At 40.1% G+C, this 18,250-nt stretch overlaps 2 protein-coding genes across 2 annotated transcripts; both read left to right on the top strand.

Annotated features, from left to right (window-relative positions):
• Positions 1 to 9,367: 9,367 nt before the first annotated feature.
• Positions 9,368 to 14,177, top strand: LOC111655153 (P2Y purinoceptor 12-like). The gene is made up of 3 exons (XM_023406432.2): positions 9,368 to 9,493; positions 12,321 to 12,581; positions 12,758 to 14,177. Exons 2-3 carry the CDS (start codon positions 12,324 to 12,326, stop codon positions 13,598 to 13,600), a joined length of 1,101 nt encoding a protein of 366 aa, XP_023262200.1. The 5' UTR covers positions 9,368 to 9,493; positions 12,321 to 12,323; the 3' UTR covers positions 13,601 to 14,177.
• Positions 14,178 to 16,070: 1,893 nt separating this feature from the next.
• Positions 16,071 to 17,689, top strand: LOC147819115 (P2Y purinoceptor 13-like). Its single transcript, XM_087174055.1, has one exon. It carries the CDS (start codon positions 16,073 to 16,075, stop codon positions 17,054 to 17,056), a length of 984 nt encoding a protein of 327 aa, XP_087030181.1. The 5' UTR covers positions 16,071 to 16,072; the 3' UTR covers positions 17,057 to 17,689.
• Positions 17,690 to 18,250: the final 561 nt, after the last annotated feature.

Raw genomic sequence — 18,250 nt, 5'->3', positions numbered from 1 at the left:
GATGCTGGAATATGAATGTTTAACAGGACATGATTAATTTATAGTGGCTTCCAACATCTAACAGCTGCAAAAAAAAGAGGTCAGTGGGTAGTTCTCAAGTGTGTATATTCCAATAAAATGAGTTTTTGTGATTTTAGAAAAAACATTTTTTTCCAAAGTTTAGAGCCAGTCTACACCAGTGTGATATGACCCAGACAGACATGGGGAAAGAGGGAATTGTCTTCCATAAACTTTGGAATGCAGGCAACTTGCTCCATGATTTGAGAGAAAAGTGCTTTCATATGTGAGCTAGGTGACAATCAAACAAAAATTAACATCTTCTTTGTCTGGCTCTTCGGCGTGAAAGACACTTCATTCACACTATGTGCTTTCTGTGGATGGTGAAGAGTTTATTTGTTCAGTTCAGGTTTTGTGGTTCATGTTTGGGGAATGGTGGAGTTTACCTTCCAAAGACTTGGATATTTATGAGGATTTTAAACATGTGATTTTCCCATCTGCTCCTTTCCTCTTGGGTGTTTAAAGGAAAAGCGTCAACGTCTAACACGTACCATTGAAAATATGGTTTTATAAGAAGCTACTGAAAGGGGCGGTGTGTGTTTCACCTTTCCCAGGTCAGATATACTGGACCCCTGAAACCAGTTTCTGGTCACAGCTGTTGAAGTGAGACGTGTCAACATGAAGAGTTGCACTACCTCTGCCATTTCACAAGACGAATAAACAAAGTCTGAGGAAGGTAAAAAATATGGCCGCTCCTTGGCCACCTTGAAGACGGTGGAAAAACAGAGGCAAATCTGCACAGAATCAAATAACTTCTTGCTGGGAAGATTGTCCTCATTATCCCACAGTCCACCTTCTCCACTGGACTGAAGAACACACAAGTAATATTTCCTGGAAGCAAGTAAATTCTTCACAATTACTTACCTCTATTTTTTTTAATCAGGATTCAGCTGCCAGCTTGCTCACATTTGACTACTCAATATTAGATCACTGACACAGTCTTTACCGTAACATAGTCTCTAAACTCTGCCCAAACTGCAGGGAACGTATAACAATAGAAGCTTTGTTCAACCAACAATTCCTACCTCAGTATTCTCCGTGTCTCCTGGATTTTTGAGGCTGATACTGATATTGACATTTAAGAGTGAGAACAATCTAATAACAGTATATTGCTGATAGTAATTTTATATTATATATTTATAATTTTACAATAAGTACACATAACATTTTACAAACAATCCTGATAGAGATCTAGAGATTTGTTTTTCTGATTTTTTTCAGCTGGAAAATCAGTTTGTCAGTGCTTTCTAGAAGTCAAACTGAACACAATATTTCTAAATTACCTCAAACCTAGTTTGGCATTTCAGTTCTTGTTATTTATCAACTACCATCTACACCAATACTGATACTCACTGCAAAAAGCTAACACTGGCCTTTATGTTGGCCGGGAAAAAACAGATGTAAAGGGAGAATGAATATTTGACTTAAATTCTCCTATGTGTTTTGAAACGTATGCTAATGTTGCTCTGTATCGGCTGGTGATCAGCAATTGTTTGCAAATATAATATGCACAACACAAGGAAAAAACTAAATGGGACATCGATCAAATCAAACATTTCCATACAATAGTTAAATTAAAAGTCAGTAGCCTTCTATTTATATAAGACTTGCTTAAGAATGTACAATATACAGTATATTATGTATCTCTGTGTGGGGAATGTTTGAGCTGAGTAATGACTAGGAAATTTAGAGCTGAGTGAGAAAAAGTGGAAGGGAAGGATAAAGTCTACAGAGTGGCTTGACGAGGGAAACCAGGGACGGGTGAGACATATTTTTGGTCTGTGGTATGAATTCCATACTTAAACCAGAATGCTAGCAGCCTGAACATGGAAAGGGAGATCTCAGGAGAGGACTGCTGGGAGCTGACCAGCAGTCGTCCCAGACAGTACTTCTCTGTTAGCTCAGAGAGTCTGTCTTACCTCTTTGAAGCTGCAAACCTGGCAACAACTAAAGTCCCTGTCAGAATGAAATGGATCACTTGCTTCCTTTTTGCCGCAATTCAAGCCTATAGGTGAGAAAACCCCTTCGGCGCACAGGTTTGTGGATGCGCACACACAGGTTTGCTCATACGGAAAATCGGCCGATCTCTCAGTACCTGTAGTGATGCTGGAATTTCACACCAGCTCTACAGAATCCACACCTCCACCTTCCAGCCACAAGTAAGACAGATGCATCTTTGCACCCCTCTTCCAGGTAGGATCTGCCATGCTGTGATGGTGGTTCCACGTCTCTCAAGCCGTTTCTTCTCAGGACTATTTTGATGATCTTTCTCTTCTACCGGGAGATTATATGTAGGCTGTTACAGTAAGGGAGAGGAAAGTATGCAGGTATCGGTTGTCATCTTGCTCCCGCTGTTGCATTTAAAACAATGGTTTATTTGCAGTGGGCTTAATTCTGAAGCTCTTTTGCTTTCTCATTAATCATCTGCAAGTGTTCAGAGTGAGCCTTTAAGCACTATAAGGGGCGAAGGTGCAATCATAAATCAGCTAACTTTATCCATAAATTTGCTAAAGCTTTCAGTCTGTAAGTACTGAAACCATTAAATACAAATGGGTACGAATAAAATAAGAAAAACAATCCGATATGGTGCACAGAGCTTGTACATATTGTAAGGAACACTATACACATTTTAAGGGGCCATATCCCTCAGTCTCTGTCCTGAGGGCAGTGGAAGTACTTCAGTAGGGGGTTCTCTAGTCTGATTGGGTGCAGATGTGATACTTGTCCCCATAGAGAAACCAGTTGGACTGGTGGAGCCCAGCCACTGCAGTATACCTAACCTTCCTCACTTCAGTCAGAAAAAATCAAGCAAAAAACATCAAAGTACTTCTAAATTATTGAGTCCCAGAGTGGGTTGGGGGGCTTTTAAATAAGCCAGCTCACCCAATTAGGCTGCATCAACAAAGTGGCACTGCTGCTTTACAGCAGAGGTTGATGTTTCTGCCTGACAGGTTTAGCTGTTCCTGGAAACTTTTTAATTTCAGTGATGAAGTGGTAAAGGTGAGTGGAGTGGGGGTGTCAGGAAAAGGGCAAAGAAACTTCTAGTGGCCAGAGCTTCACCAGGGCTTTGGTATTTGGCATTAAAGACATAGAAATATGTAAGTGTGTAACCTCCCTTTACTCATCCTTGATACATTCAGTATTAGTTTAGTTTTGGTATAACTGTCAATAGCTTTGGGCATGGTTTTAATTTGATTTAGGCCTGCATGTCGTTAGAGAAATGATATTTGACACATTCTGCGCCTCTGGTTGTAGGAATCACTGGTTTGACTGGTTTCCCATATTCTTTTGAAACCTCATTGTTTCCAGTGTCAGAAAACAAATCCCAAGTTGCAGAGTTGTTGTGAAACAGTGCCGTGTGTTTGCAAATTACATTCTTCTGCTCAGACACGTCCACAGTCAGCGTTTCCTCTGCGCGTCTGGAAACAAAGTTTAATTTACCACTCGGCAGTAAAGCCAATGTGCAATTTAGATGCAATCTGGAGGAGGTGTAACACAGCTGAAACACTAAACACTTATAAATAAAAAGAGGAGGACAACAGGAGCAGAAGACTTGGCCTTGGAAAGCTCTGTATAAAAGCCTTTCCACATGACCTTTGTGCTTTTTAGGAAACCAGAGTATTACAGGTAACATAAAACTAGTTCCCAGCCAAAGCTTTTATTTATTGGAAATAATTCAGAGACTGCTCAGATTTTTAGTGGTCTTCCTCATCTTCACTTTGAGACATCATCATTAAGATTTCAGACTCACATCAGGCAGCCATGCACCCAGATTGTGTTGTCCTGACAACCAAGACATGACATCAACACATCTAATCATCAAACTGCTGTACATTTATTCTATAATTCTAAAAAAAAAAAAAAAGGGGTCTGATAAAATATACAATATATATCCAGGATCCTCCAGTGTCCAAGAAACTCCAGTAGTCAGGCATAAATGGTGTTAAACTTATAAACAGTCCGACACATTTAGTTTTACACCAAATGCTGCAGTGAAGTCACTTTACATGACATCATTCAGACCACCTGCTGTGGCTTGTCTACCTCATGGCACCCTTAGATACCACGATGACATCACAGGGAAAACAGACTCTCATTATAGCTCTGAGGTCACTGGTTACTGCTGAAGTCGTGTTTGCTACTTGGATCATAAAAGTTGCCCTAGACATTCCCTAAACCGTTTTTTCCCACATATTGTTTTATATCCAGTGTTGAAATCACAACACATGTGTTGGGATGGTTTTGTTTCAGATAACATGATGGAACACATAGAAAACATCTGTCTGGCTTTGCATTTAATTCTCCATAGGCCTTCACATTTCTTAGGTTGGGCTTTGTCGACTTTTCACATGAAGAATGTATTCCAGGTTTAAACCATTTGCATCTAATTTATCCTTCCCAGGTTGGTACATGACATTGACCTTTTCGCACATGTATTCCCCACCATTGTGGTTAACCTGTACCTCTGGTCTGCTGCGCTCTGTGTGCACACAGGTCTCTGCTGAGCACACAGAGACACTCTGTCAAATATGCCTGGTATCTCAGAGTGGTCAGCCTCTCAAAGGAAGCTGTTGTCCCTCTTTTTTTCCAATTCTCAAGCCACAGCTCTGCATCCTGCTTTCTCAGTCGTGGGTCAAGGGATTATCAGACATGCACTCTGGCTCAGAATTTGAAGCGAGAATGGCTACTATTGGCTGTCCTGACAGTTGTAACTTATTTTTGTTTTCTGGACACTTGTTACAATAATGCACGCCTTACTACAAACATACATACTGACTACTACTTACTACATCCTAAATGGCAAAAATTTCCACTTTTGAGCAAATTAGTATGAGATCAATTTCACATTTCAAGCAAAAAAAATAAAGAAAAGGGGGGCGGGGATTAAATCAAATCAATGTCAACCCTTCTAGATGACCCACAAAAATTAAAATTAAAAGCCATCAGGCTGAGATGTAGCGATTTGATAGATTTTAAAAATGATGACAAAAGGAATGATTTTTCTTAATATACCTGGTACATTAACTCTTAGGCAAGTTCCCACACAGCCAAAATTCCCATTGTCATCATCGTGTTAGGTACAGTTAGGGATGGGTGAACATGTAATGATGTGTCTTTACAAGTTAATGCTATTTATCATTTAAACAGTAGTCATCATACTATACGCAATGCCACTGTAAAACTGCACTGACTACAGACACAGACTGCTATAGCAACCAAACATATTCAGTTTTTTGACATTTTGATGGATGCATATGTTAGTGAAATTCTCACTATTTTCTTCTTCTTTTTTTTATCAGTCCCAAGGTGAACAAAACCCCCAGTGAATGGTGAAACTCTCTTGCGTGAGTCCAAATGGATGCATTTATGAAAGGATCAGTTGTGTAAGCCAGGTAGAGTTTAGTAGGTCGTTCACTGATGCATATGCCAGACCCAAGAGGCGAGCAATGATTTGTAGAAATACCCAAACAAAAGCAGTTGCTAGGAAAATGTCTGTGTGAGCAACAAACTGGAGCTGAGGATGGAATCAACTACATCATTCACCGGTAGTAACTGAAGCCCAGGAGCCAGTTGGACCCACTGATGGTTGTGTGTGTGTGTGTGTGTGTGTGTGTGTGTGTGTGTGTGTGTGTGTGTGTGTGTGTGTGTGTGCGTGTATTTATGCGCAGTTTTGATGCTGACAGTCAACACACCCATACTGGACACATGGGGCTCATATGAAATTCAGGAATGCACATAGATCAGCCATTACCAGTGTAGAGCCCTCACAATGCTCCAACAGAAATAAAACTAGCAGCTATAGTAGGACAAGTAGAGATTTTTTTTTTTTTTTTTTTATCATAGATGTGTAATGATGTTCTATACTCCAACGGTACATGACAATAAACATGGTTTCATCCTCAATAAAAGCTTGAAACACTACAGCTCATGCTATTTTTTAGTTGCCCTCTTCACCTCCTCATGTGCTGCCTTAGATTTGTCAATGTGGATAACCATATGGGAGGCAGACCCACTGGAACCTCCACTGAACAGCACACCAGCAGCAGCAGTAGCTAAAGAAACCTTACACTGTCAAAACAAAGTGCGGCCCACACATTTCAACTATGTGAAGAGAAACCAATGTGAAAGCCTGCGAAAGGAAATGTATATACACATAAACATGCACACCTAAAGACAAAGACAGCCACAAACAAACCACAAGCAACAAGGACCACCCTGAATGTCTCTCTTTCTCTCTCTCTCTCTCTCTCTATGTGGTAAGATGTGCCTTCCTTACGTCTTTCTACCTGTCAGGGTGACAAAATGATCGACCGATGACTGTTTGTAAAGGTCAAAAGTCGCAGTTCAGCCTCATCCTGCCCTTGGATCAGCCAGGCTCCTCAGACCACAGCTGTTGCAGCTCTGTGTCTGTTATTAGCTTGATGTTTGCCCTCTGACACCAGGGTTTCTTTCTATCACCTTTTCCCTAACCTCATACTCAAGCTTGTGATAAAAGCCCCTTCACAGGCTAAGTAAAGACAGGCTATTTTTGCTGAAAGGCATTACCCCATGTGCAGAGAGGAAATGGAAGTTTTTCTCCCTCCACTCTCCAGCCTCATTATCAGCACAGGGTGAAACAACAGTGTTTATCTGGACTCTGTTGGCATGACAGTAGCTGAGAAACCGTACGCTTGTGGTCTGGGGACTGGAAGAAAGTGAGTGGTGACTTAAAGGTCAAGGGGTGACGTGTGAGGAAAGCAGTGAACCTACAGAGTGGGAAAATGTGTGTGTGTGTGTGTGTGTGCATGAGTGTTTTGGACTGGGGAGGCTCAGAGGGCTTTAAATGGAAATTCAGTCAAGTCTTGTGTTACACTCTTTTTTCCTCCTCGCCTCATTCCCTTCTTCCTGTCTGTCTGAGAGGGGGCTGACGAGGATTAGTGTGTGTGTGAACTGTGTATGTAGTGCGGCTTTGCCTGTGTGTCTGCAACTGCGTGTTCACAAACTATTCGATTCTGCCTCCGTGTGAATGATTCATGTAAATATAAAACATCAACACAAGAGGTAGAATTACACTATGACTTTTGTCCTGGCGCTGATTTTAGAGCTTGATTATCAAAATAAAAGCATGGCACATCATTTCAAAAACTGATTGACCATTTGACCGAATCATATCAGACCAGAGAATTAACAAAGAATCGAAGGGAAGGAAAGAAAGCAAAGCAGAAAAATAGAAACGTAACCATTAAGAGACACACATAGAGTGAGAGTTAAACTAAAAGGCAGTGTAGCTGTGAAGTCCTCTCCAGGAGAATGCATGTTTGATGCAGTGATCAGACCCAGATGTGCAGAGATCACAGCTGTGGGAAACATGACTGCGTTTAATATGGAGGGTTGAGAAACTGGCCTCACGTACAATATATGACTGAACATAGACTACGCTATCAATGTGACAACAACCACAAAAGCATGCAAATGTACACTCACTCATGCACAAAGACACAGGCATCTAGAGGAGCACTGATTTAGGAAATGATAGCTGCTGACTGGGCCAACCTTGCTCCAGACATAGGAAGTTGCAGCATTGCCATGCTAACTCGAGAGACTGGAGGGCAGAGGTCCATCAGCGTCATGTGATAATGAGAGAAGTAGATACTTTTTGTATTTCAATTTCTGAAGTCATAATTAAAAAAAATAGGAAGAAGCTACTGTCACACTTCCACTGGGAAATATGAACTAAAACATAGCCAGGGACATAAACACATACAGTACGATATTCTGAAAACACAGAACAACAGAACACTAACTGCTATTACCAGTGCAGGGTAACAGTCAGTCATTAGATGGACTATATGTCAAAGATTAGAGTTTCTTCTCTAAACACCAGTAATGCTGGTCAATCATTCTGCATTTTTTAAGCACCTTATTTTTCATTAGTTTAGTTTGTTTGTTTGGTTGTTTTTTTTTTTTTTTTTTTATCAAAAAAATAAAAAAATAAAGTTTAATGTATTTTAATTACATTTAAGTGATGCTATTTAAAAATATATTTTGGGTAAAAACCTTATACAACCATTAATAAATATGGAAATAAATAATTTTCATGTCATTATTCTACTATCAAATACATTAAATTTCAAATGGATTTTCAAAAAGCTTTTGAAAAGGCTTTTAAATCTTCCTTTGTGTGTCTTCCTGTCATATTCTATCTGACAAACCAACTCTAGACTTTATACTAGACTCCTAGAAGTTTATTTCAATGTGATAAATCCTCTATTTTATAAATAAGTTTTACTTTGGAGTGGACTCTGTCTGCTATACACTATGACAGACAAGTTACAAGGAAAAGAAAGGGAAGTTCCTTCATGTTCTGTCTCAAAGAGAGGGAGGTTGGAGGGCAAGGACAAATTTAAGTTGCTCATTTCACAACTTGGCTTGACTTGACTGTGGCTTAGTGGCTTCTAGGGTGAGATGCCACTGGCAAAACCTGGGAAGGCAGTGAGTTCAAAATCTGAAACTGAGAGTGCTTAGGAAGTTTTATATTAGTGAAGCGTCTGCCAAAAATGGTTTCATATTTTTTCCACCGTGGAGCAGAAGGTATTACTGCTCTATGCTTCCAAGCTGTTTGTTTTTAAAGGATCTCCATTATATTGCATCAAAAGTCTAATCATGCTACCTTATTTAAACTATTTGGGGATATATTATGAATAGTTATACCTGTCTCCATGAAATGTGTGTTGAAGTGATTCTCACTTGAGACTGTCTGGGTGCTTTCTTGCTTTTTGCCCAGTGCACAAAGGGACAGGCTGCAGTTCAGGAACAATCTGTTCATAGAAGATAAAGAAAAGGATGTTTTTAATGAGTCATTTTAACCCTGAAAGATTTCCTGTTTGATCATGTGTATTTGATGAAATTCAGTGGAAATTACACAACAATGGTTGCAAAAATTGGAGGAAGTGAATAAGAGGAAGCTCATTATCTCCTCACGTTATTGAATAATGAGTTACATATAGTTTCTTATCCTTCCAAATCCATTATTTAATATACATGTGTAACAATAGCTCAGGAGATGATGGTGACCATTTTAAATGTTTGATCGATGCTTTGGCTGTTTTGGCTTTGCCTTTTTGCTGTTTATAAGATTTCTTTTGCTTGTGTTTAACTTGGTGTTTATCTGTTCCAAATCAATCATCCTCAGGGGTCAATTAAATTAATAAACTGAAGTGAAAGCTCTGTCTGTTCAAATGTATTTACATATGCAGCCCACTGCCCTTCCATGTGACAGGAAACTGAAAGGAGAAAGCAAAGAGAAAGTCTTCCTGGTAGTTGTGTATCACAAAACTATACACACTTACACAGTCAAACGGTCAGTATCAGATCACAGTTTTGCAGAATACAGACGCAGGAGCTGCAATAAGAGCTGCACTCGGATTTCACTGATACATATCAGCAAAATTAACAGGTCAGTTACAAAACTTTAACTTGTATCTATCACTGTAAATCAGGCTGAATGTGCAGAATATATTTACAGATTGTGCAAACGATTGTGCAAACTTCACTTTGATTTTATGCCTAGATTTTGCTTAACACTTTATGCAGATTTTGCTGAACACAGTTTACATAAAGGAATGGAAACCAGATGTACTGTCAGTGTAATCAACCAGCTGCTTTCAGGAATATTATATTGTTCAGTGGTTTTTATTGACACATCTCAACATAAACTGTGTGAACAATATGTCTGAGCTTCAGCACATTCAGTTTGAAATAAAATAATGGATGTTGCGTTAAAGTGCCGTGTCTCAGCTTTAATTTTAGTAGGTTTGCAACTATTTTGAAAGGACTGTGTGGGAGATATAGACCTTTTAACATATAGAGCCCAAATTGCAAATGTTCAAAAGTAAGTGGACACTTCGATCGTGTTTCTTATGCAGCTGTGTGTTGTTTCAACATTAAAACTGACATGTGGCTCAGACTTGATGAAGAATTTGAGGTGATGTCTGTCAACATGACAAGTAACAAGGTGACCGTGTATGTGAAGAAAATAATAATGAGGTTCCAAAAAATTCAATCGAAAACATATCAAAGGTAACTGATTTGCCAAAATCAACAGTTTGAAAAAAAAAAACAACTCAGTAAAACTAGAAAATGGCAAAACGAGCTGGCAGATCAGGATGAGTGGAAAATCATTTATATGGTGAAGAGAAACCCCTTTATGACTGCACAGCAAGTCAAGAATGCTCTCCTGGATGTAGATGGATGACATTTATTGGAGGTGTTTATTATGGATTTTATGGTGTTCCAAAACTGTTTGGGATTTTTTTTTTAATCATTAGAGAGACGTTCTTTATAATACTAAGATTTAGCCTTGCAGGCCAATGTCTTGAATATATTTCTAAATTGCCTGTATGTTTCCCAATCAGCATTATGGCAGGGTGGCAGCGGGCCGCAAACAACTGAAAACAGCTGTAAATACAGCAGAGCTGCAGTTTTACGACACAGGAAGTAAACAAACAAATTAGTTTTCAACAACAGAAAACTTGTAAATATTCCAGCAGGTAACTCATCAAATTAGAAGAATATTAAGTTATTAGTAAATTAACCGGTTACCCAAAAGAGTCAAGAGAAACAAAAAGTAGAAGAAGAAAGGAGCAGCCAGGAAATCAAGCCGTTCAGTTAATTAACCGCTTAAGCTTAGACGACCACATGCAAAAAGATGGAGATATTCAAATGTCTTAAATTCTGCTTTACACATTTTATGATGGAGAGTTTGTAGTGGACATGAAGGCAGCTTTTTCAGCGGCTTTGTGACATGTGAACCGTTGAGGTTAGTCATCAACAATGACACCTGAGAGAGTATTTTATATTCAGCTCCCCGAGTCTCCCTTTTTACAATATCAAAACAACAAAACTTCTTATAGTAGATGCGAGTAGCCTTCCTCTAGACACCAGCCGGTGTTTGAGTTTGAGCCAGTAGAGCAGGTCAGGCTTTGGGTCAGCCCTGCTCCGGCCTCTCCATGGCCGGAGGAGAGGGGACCTGTGTTAGGACATGAAGCCAAGAATGTCGCGGCCCTCAGCGGATTGAGGAATCTTGGGAAAGCTAAGACGGGACGCTCTGCTTCGCCTCTCCAGATCCCGAAACTGGTCCATCAGGTAGGCGTTATCCTTAGTCAGTTCTTCGGTCCGAACCAGTAATTAGTCCTCATTTGCCCCGATGCATTGTTCTAGTAAGGAGACGTGTTCTCTGAGAGTATCAAGGGAGATGTAAACGCTGCTCGTTTTGGTTGGATCAGATCCACCTTTGAATCCAGATGAGTGACCATATCAGTCTCGATCTGTTGTATACCACCCCATAAAGTTTGTAGGGAGAGCTGGTACTGTTAATACGGTGCCATTGTTCTGCCGATCAGTATACAGCCGTCGTGCCACGAATCGGTGTGTTTTGCTGAGCTACAGGTGAAGGTGCAGACAGGCGCTTGAGCTCACTCATGCTGCGGCCATCTTGACTCACGCTGCTCGCATACGAAAAGAAACCAAAAATCAAGCCTTTATGGAAATGATGAAAAGAGGAAAGTGCACTTAAAAAGATAAGGATAAATTCATAGTCCAGAGCACAGCACCTCACCTGTCAAACATGGTGGTGGTTCTGTTTCTGGCTGCCAATGGAAGTGACGCTCTGACATTTATTGATGCTTTCACTGCTGATGGGAGCAACAGGATCAGTGCAGAGGTATACAGGAGGTTTCTGTGAGCTCAGATTCAGCCAAATAGATCAAAACCCCTTGGACAACATTTCATCAATAACCTGATCTTAACCTGACTGAGCTGCACTGTACTCGCTGAAGACCGGACTGAAGGCAGAGAGACCCTGCAGCAAGCAAGAGCTGAGGGTGACTGCAGTGAGGGAAGATACAAAGCATCTAGTGATATCAGTCAGAGGACTTACCACAAAATATTACATTTGATGGTCTTGTTTGACTTCATCTGTCCAGTTGCTTTTGAACCCCTAAACTTTAAAAGGGCTATATCTATATACAACAGTTCTTTCAATACTGACGTAAACCCACTCAAATTAAAGCTGACACTTGGCTACCTGATGTTTTATTTTAAATTGAATGTGCTGAAGTTCAGAGCCTGAGATCTTTCTATTTCTGGTCTGGACTGTATGTAGTTAAAAAAGTAACTCACATTTTATGAAAAAATAATTCTAGGAGGGTATCAGAGCTAACTTTAAGATGAAATGTTTTTTGTTTGTTTGTTTTTGCAAACAATTTTCTTTTGTATTTTTTTAGACAATGCTCATGGAGACAAACGCACCTTCCTCCCAGTTCCCTGGCAATCACAGCCACACCAATATCACTTGTTCCCGTGACAACATTTTGAAGACAGTGGTTTTTCCTGTTCTCTACTCCGTCCTCCTCTTGGTGGGGCTGTTACTCAATGGCGTGGCAATGTGGGTGTTTTTCCGGATCCCCTCGCGGTCTCACTTCATCATATACCTGAAGAATATCGTGGTTGCAGATGTCATCATGACCTTTTCCTTCCCTTTCAAGGTTTGGTTAAACTGGTACCACTTCCCAATAAGGCACACTTTAAGGGGGGGGGGTCATAAGTTATAACTAATTGCTTTTTAATTGTTATCAAACCATTTCTAATAGATTTGTTATTGGTCATTCATAACAAACATTTTGGTTGCCAGGTGTTTAATAGTAAAATTCTGTTTGTCCAGGTGTTGTCAGACTCCAACATGGCATCCATTGGCCTGCGTATATTCGTGTGTCGAGTTTCCTCTGTGCTCTTCTACCTCACCATGTATATCAGCATCCTCTTCTTTGGCCTCATCAGCATTGATCGCTGTAGGAAGACCCTCAAGCCCTTTAAGGGGACTAACGCATCCCGGCTGACCCGTCGGAAGCTCCTTTCAGGGGCCATCTGGACCTTTCTGCTCGTTCTCTGTCTGCCCAATGTGATCCTGACATCTAAAACGCCGCCTTCTAAACACTTCAAGTGCAGCGACCTGAAGACAAAGGCTGGGCTGCTTTGGCATGAGGTAGTAAATCATGTCTGTCAAGTTATTTTCTGGGGCAACCTGGTGACTGTGGTAGTATGCTACACTCTAATCACCAAAGAGCTGTACAAATCCTACTCCCGCACCAAGTCCCACAGCGCTGGAGGGACAATATGTCAGGCACCAAGCAGGAAAACGACTCGCTCGCCCCAGCAGGCCAAAAGAAAAATTAATGCAAATGTGTTCCTGGTTCTGGCAGTGTTCTTTGTGTGCTTTGTGCCGTTTCACTTTGCCCGTGTGCCGTACACTATAAGCCAGACCCGAAAGGTCTTTGACTGTAAACTCAAGCTCTTCTTCTTTCAGCTGAAGGAGAGCACTCTTTTCCTCTCATCCCTAAACTCTGTTCTAGACCCGCTCATCTACTTCTTCCTCTGTAAGTCCTTCAGGACCACTCTGTTCAAGACCCTGCAGCTGCCTCCTGGCACCTGCAGCTGGCTGACAGGGAGAGGGTCAGAAGTGGATACAGGCGACACCCCTCTGAGAGACTCCTCTGCCAGTATATAAAACCACTGGACATGATCAAGACTTTTGTAGTGTGGTAGTGGTATTTGATAATAATGTCGAGAATTGGTTCAAATCCAATTTGAGCTTTGTGATTAAACATTAGAGGACATACAGTAGGTGACAGTCACGGTCATGTGTTTTCTGTCATTTGCAGTCCCAGAGTCTGTCCTACTGGCAGAAATGAAATGTGAAGGCCATAGCACATATTTCTGTTCATGATATGATCATCGTCACAATGCCATGCCTTTAATAATCAAAGCATTGTAACTAACAGTAATCAGCTGTTTTGATTGTTTTCCTTTCTGTTCTCTATAACAACATTAAGTTTCTCTTCTGTTTTTTCATGCCCATTACTCTTGAGATATTCATTTACAGGCTGAAAATGAATCTCATTTTAAGGACAACCACAGTATTCATCTATAATAGCCGACCTGTATACTAAACCTCAAGTCTTAGGCTACAGATAAACACCTGTCGGTACACTGACATGTCTTTTTGTTGAGGTTGATATTTGTGTTAGAACTGATAATCAAACCACACAGCAGGTTAATGTGTCCAAATAAATCATCTGACGTCATATGACGGTATCATTTTGTTTTTCTTGTTCACTTGCCCTCACTTATCAAGTCCATGGATACAACACAGCAGATAAAGCACAGAAGGAATTAGAAAGTAGTCAAGAACAGACTTCACATAACAGGGATTTTCCTACTGGCTTCTGTTACAACCGCATTAACCAAAAGACGCATGCCTATCAGTTTCATAATAAGACAAGGATAAAGGAGGCAACACACACAAAATACACTCTTATGAGTTCTAGTCAGAGGTGTCATTTTTCACATCTCCAAATCTAACCATGAGTGATATGTCTCTTACAGTCTTTCATTAGGTAAGTGCAAAATATATCATGTCTAGACAGTTAATGATAATAATAAACATAAAGATAATAGTGCTGTTTTTAGTTGTGGTAGTAAAAGTGTGAGCCAAGAGTAAAGAGACAATGCCTACATCCTACATCATCACTACATCATCAATGCTGCGGCATCACGCTGGTGAAAAGAAAAATGATCCTATCTCTCACAGGTTGTGAAAAGAGGAGCATTTAAGTTTAAAACATCTCATCCAGTAGAAACAAAGAAACCTGCATAGTCAGAAATTGCTTCAGTGTAGCCTGAAAACAAATGGTGTACCACAATGGATGTTATTTGAAACCCTTTTCCCCCCACAACAGCTCACTGCTCACAGATTTGCATCCGTCCGGCTGAAGAGGCTGACACATTTGTAATTTCTATTGTGAAGGTCTTCATCTCCCAGGCTGCACAGTGCGGAGTTAAGGAGATAACCATTCTTGGTGAGTGGCTCAAACACAGCTTTCTAAAAAAAGATTATAATGACATGTCATGGAATGAATCAAACATTTGATATTTGGCTGTTATCATTTGATTAGAGGAAGGCATGTAGAGCACACAGTAGACTGAACCTGTAAAATCTCAAGACCACCTCAGCATGGCTTAGATTTGGTTTATTGAACTGTTTCTGTTCATGTGTGTTACTGAGAAGAAGATTTAGGCCCAGTCACTAAACTTTCTCACAATGTAATGGTCATAAATGTGTAAGTGTATTAATTCTATCAAGTTTATTTCCCAGGAGTGTTAAATTAGCTTTCCAGCTCAGATTCATATAGTTCAAACAGGCATTTGCTGTTTCTTTGATACCAGGTCATTACTGTTACAGCCCAGTCTCCTTACATTCACTGATAATTGCAGTCTTAAATGACACTGAATGTATAAATTTCTTTAGTGCATATACTGATTAGATGAATCCAGGTCAAACCCTTGGTGATTACATTTATCCTATCCAAATTAAAAGTTGTCAAATAGAAGCAAAGAAGTAAAATAAGCAGTGAAGCAACTGAGATCTGTTGTGCAGAGGGGACTGCACCTCAATATCAGAAAGATGTCCCTAAAATCTGGTAGATTCTGTGTAGTGTATTCAGCCTGATAATATGTGAAAAAGAACAATACAAATCCACTCCTTTGTTGTTGTATTCAAAGTGGTGAAAACAAATCCAAAAATTGCATAACTTCCCTGATTCAGTGTCAAAAGTGGAAGTGTCAATTTCAGCATCCAGGATGCATTCAAATGCTTTGGTTGAGCTTTGACAAATTATAGTAACAAATGTTTTTTAACCAAATGATAAACGCAAATCAGATCCAACTGGGCAAACTGGAAAAATTCAGAGCAGTGGTAGTTTCAGTCTCAAATGACGACCAAGCAGGGGCCAATACTGGCGAAACTCTGCCCCCTTGACCTCAGACTTTCACCGAATCATTTATTCTAAAAGCCCTCAGCTTTTGAGGAATCCAGCCTGAAACTGTAATGTTATTTGATCTGATCACCGACATAAACCAGATCAGGGTTAGAAAGCTTAAAGGGTTGATGTCTGCATGTTTTTTAATTCCAGATTTTAAGATGGAGACCAACAACATCTCACACCTCTCCTCCGACTGTGCTACTTTCAGCCTTGTGACTGTAGATGTGGTTGTCTCGTACCTCTTCTTCTTCCTGTTCCCCATTGCGTTACTGCTCAACGGGGTAGCAGCGTGGGTGTCTTTGCACCTCCGCTCCACCTCTACCTTCATCGTGTATCTTAAAAACATGGTGGCTGCTGACCTGCTCATGACTCTGACACTCCCTCTGAAGGCGGCCAGCATGCTTCCTGGAGCAACACTTGAGCTGAGGGCGTTTGCCTGCCGTTACTCTGATGTCATTTTCTACTGCTGCATGTACACAAGCATTGCTTTAATGGGTGTCATCAGCCTGGACCGGTTCTTCAAAATTGTTAGACCATGTGGAAAGTTGCTAGGACAGAATGTATCATTCAGTATTGTGATGTCCGCCTTGGTTTGGGTGGTGATATTTGGCAGCACAGCGATCCCAACCATCATTCTAACTAACCAGGATCCTATTAATATGACAGGGAATTTTTGTATGTCCCTGAAAAGCCCAGTGGGATTGAAACTTCACAAGTGTGTGGTTGTATGTATGGAGATTCTTTTCTGGCTTATCAGCATATTGATTGTGTTTTGCTACATGTGCATCACCATGAAAGTCCTGCAGTCCTTCAGAAACTCTGGGAGCAACAACAGCCAAGGGAAGAAGAAAACCAAACTCAGAGTCTTCTTGATCCTCCTTGTGTTTTTTGTGTGTTTTGTGCCTCTCCACATATTGCGCATTCCTTTTACACTGTATGAAATCTTTAACGTTAAGGTGTGCACTGAAAGGTGGTTGGTGATAGTTCATCACTTGGCCCTGTGGGTGTCTACCACCAATGCCTGTCTGGACCCTTTTCTCTACATCTATCTGTGTAGGGAGTACAGAGTCAAACTGGCTGACATGGTGAAAGCTAGAGGGATCTGTGTTGGGTTACATTCAGGTGAAAATGAGGATGATTGAAATATGGAGCTTCCTGGATGATTCAGTCGTGAGTCATCAAAATGAGCACCTTTAAGGAGTTGGAGATATGATAAGATGTTTGTAGTCATAAATATCACAAATGAGTAACTCAGGAAGCAAGAGAGACTCTTGATCTTCAGATGCCATGTTGTACTGTTGCCCTATGTTGCCCTCTAGTGCTCTAATGCATAGATTAGCATCTACTGAAGCTAAATGTGTACTCAGAGAAACAAGGTAGAAGAAACAAGGTAAATAAAAAAAACATATGATAAATATGAAATACACTTTCTTACTTTCTTTCAAGTATTCATAATGCAACACTGTTTGAATCCCATACTGAGGTGTTACTGTGAGCCCTCTATTAACACATTTGAGTTTGAAGTCATCTTTTGTTTTGTTTTTCTGTGATGGGGTCACTGCAGATATAGTCCCACCATTACCCGAGTGTCTCAGTTATAATGTAACAGCCTTGTCTCCTGTTGGTTTTTAGGGGAGGTTATAAATGAACAGTATAATAAAACATAAATGATTAATAATATAAGAGGGACAATGTTTATGTGCATGTTACCCCCTTCATCATTATTACTGCCACTGTCTGTGAAACATTACTTAAATGTGCACTCAAAATATATTTTTCTGCACAAAAGAACAATAAACAGTAATTGCATCCGACATAGCTTTGGTCTATTATTTCAAGGGCTTAATTAAATGGTAACATAAATCTTTCCACAACAATTCTTGTAAAACCTGTATCCATATTCAGTAACTTCCCTGCCACAGAGCATTTGCCAAAAGTTCATTTCTTTTATTTGAATGAATTTCTTATATTCTGTTTTTCATGGCCTCGTTAAATGATTTCATTAACTTTAATTGCTTTCTAAGTAATAAACTATTAGTAGTTTCAACAGTATCCTCCTCAGAGCTGCCAAACAGCAGCATTAAAAATTTGAATTAAATACCAATGCCCCACAATATTGCAGCCTACACTGCAACAATCATTTAAACTACTATTACAATTTACCAAATATGTTTAGCTGGTTTGCCAGAAATGAAAGTGAAGCCCCGCAGAGGATACATTTTCTTGACAGCTATTGACCTTCTTCTTTTTAAGTGGACAGTAAGCTTTTTGGTCAGTTTTAACTGAGACCAATGCCACTGTATCAGTGTGAGACAGTGATGGTGAGTGGGGTGGGG

Source organism: Seriola lalandi, unplaced genomic scaffold, assembly GCF_002814215.2.
Source record: "Seriola lalandi dorsalis isolate HSWRI2012SDOR001 ecotype SW California unplaced genomic scaffold, Sedor1 jcf7180002054308, whole genome shotgun sequence".
NCBI classification, from domain to species: domain Eukaryota; kingdom Metazoa; phylum Chordata; class Actinopteri; order Carangiformes; family Carangidae; genus Seriola; species Seriola lalandi.
The sequence above is the reverse complement of the archived record's forward strand: the minus strand, read 5'-3'. Positions and strand labels throughout refer to the sequence as shown.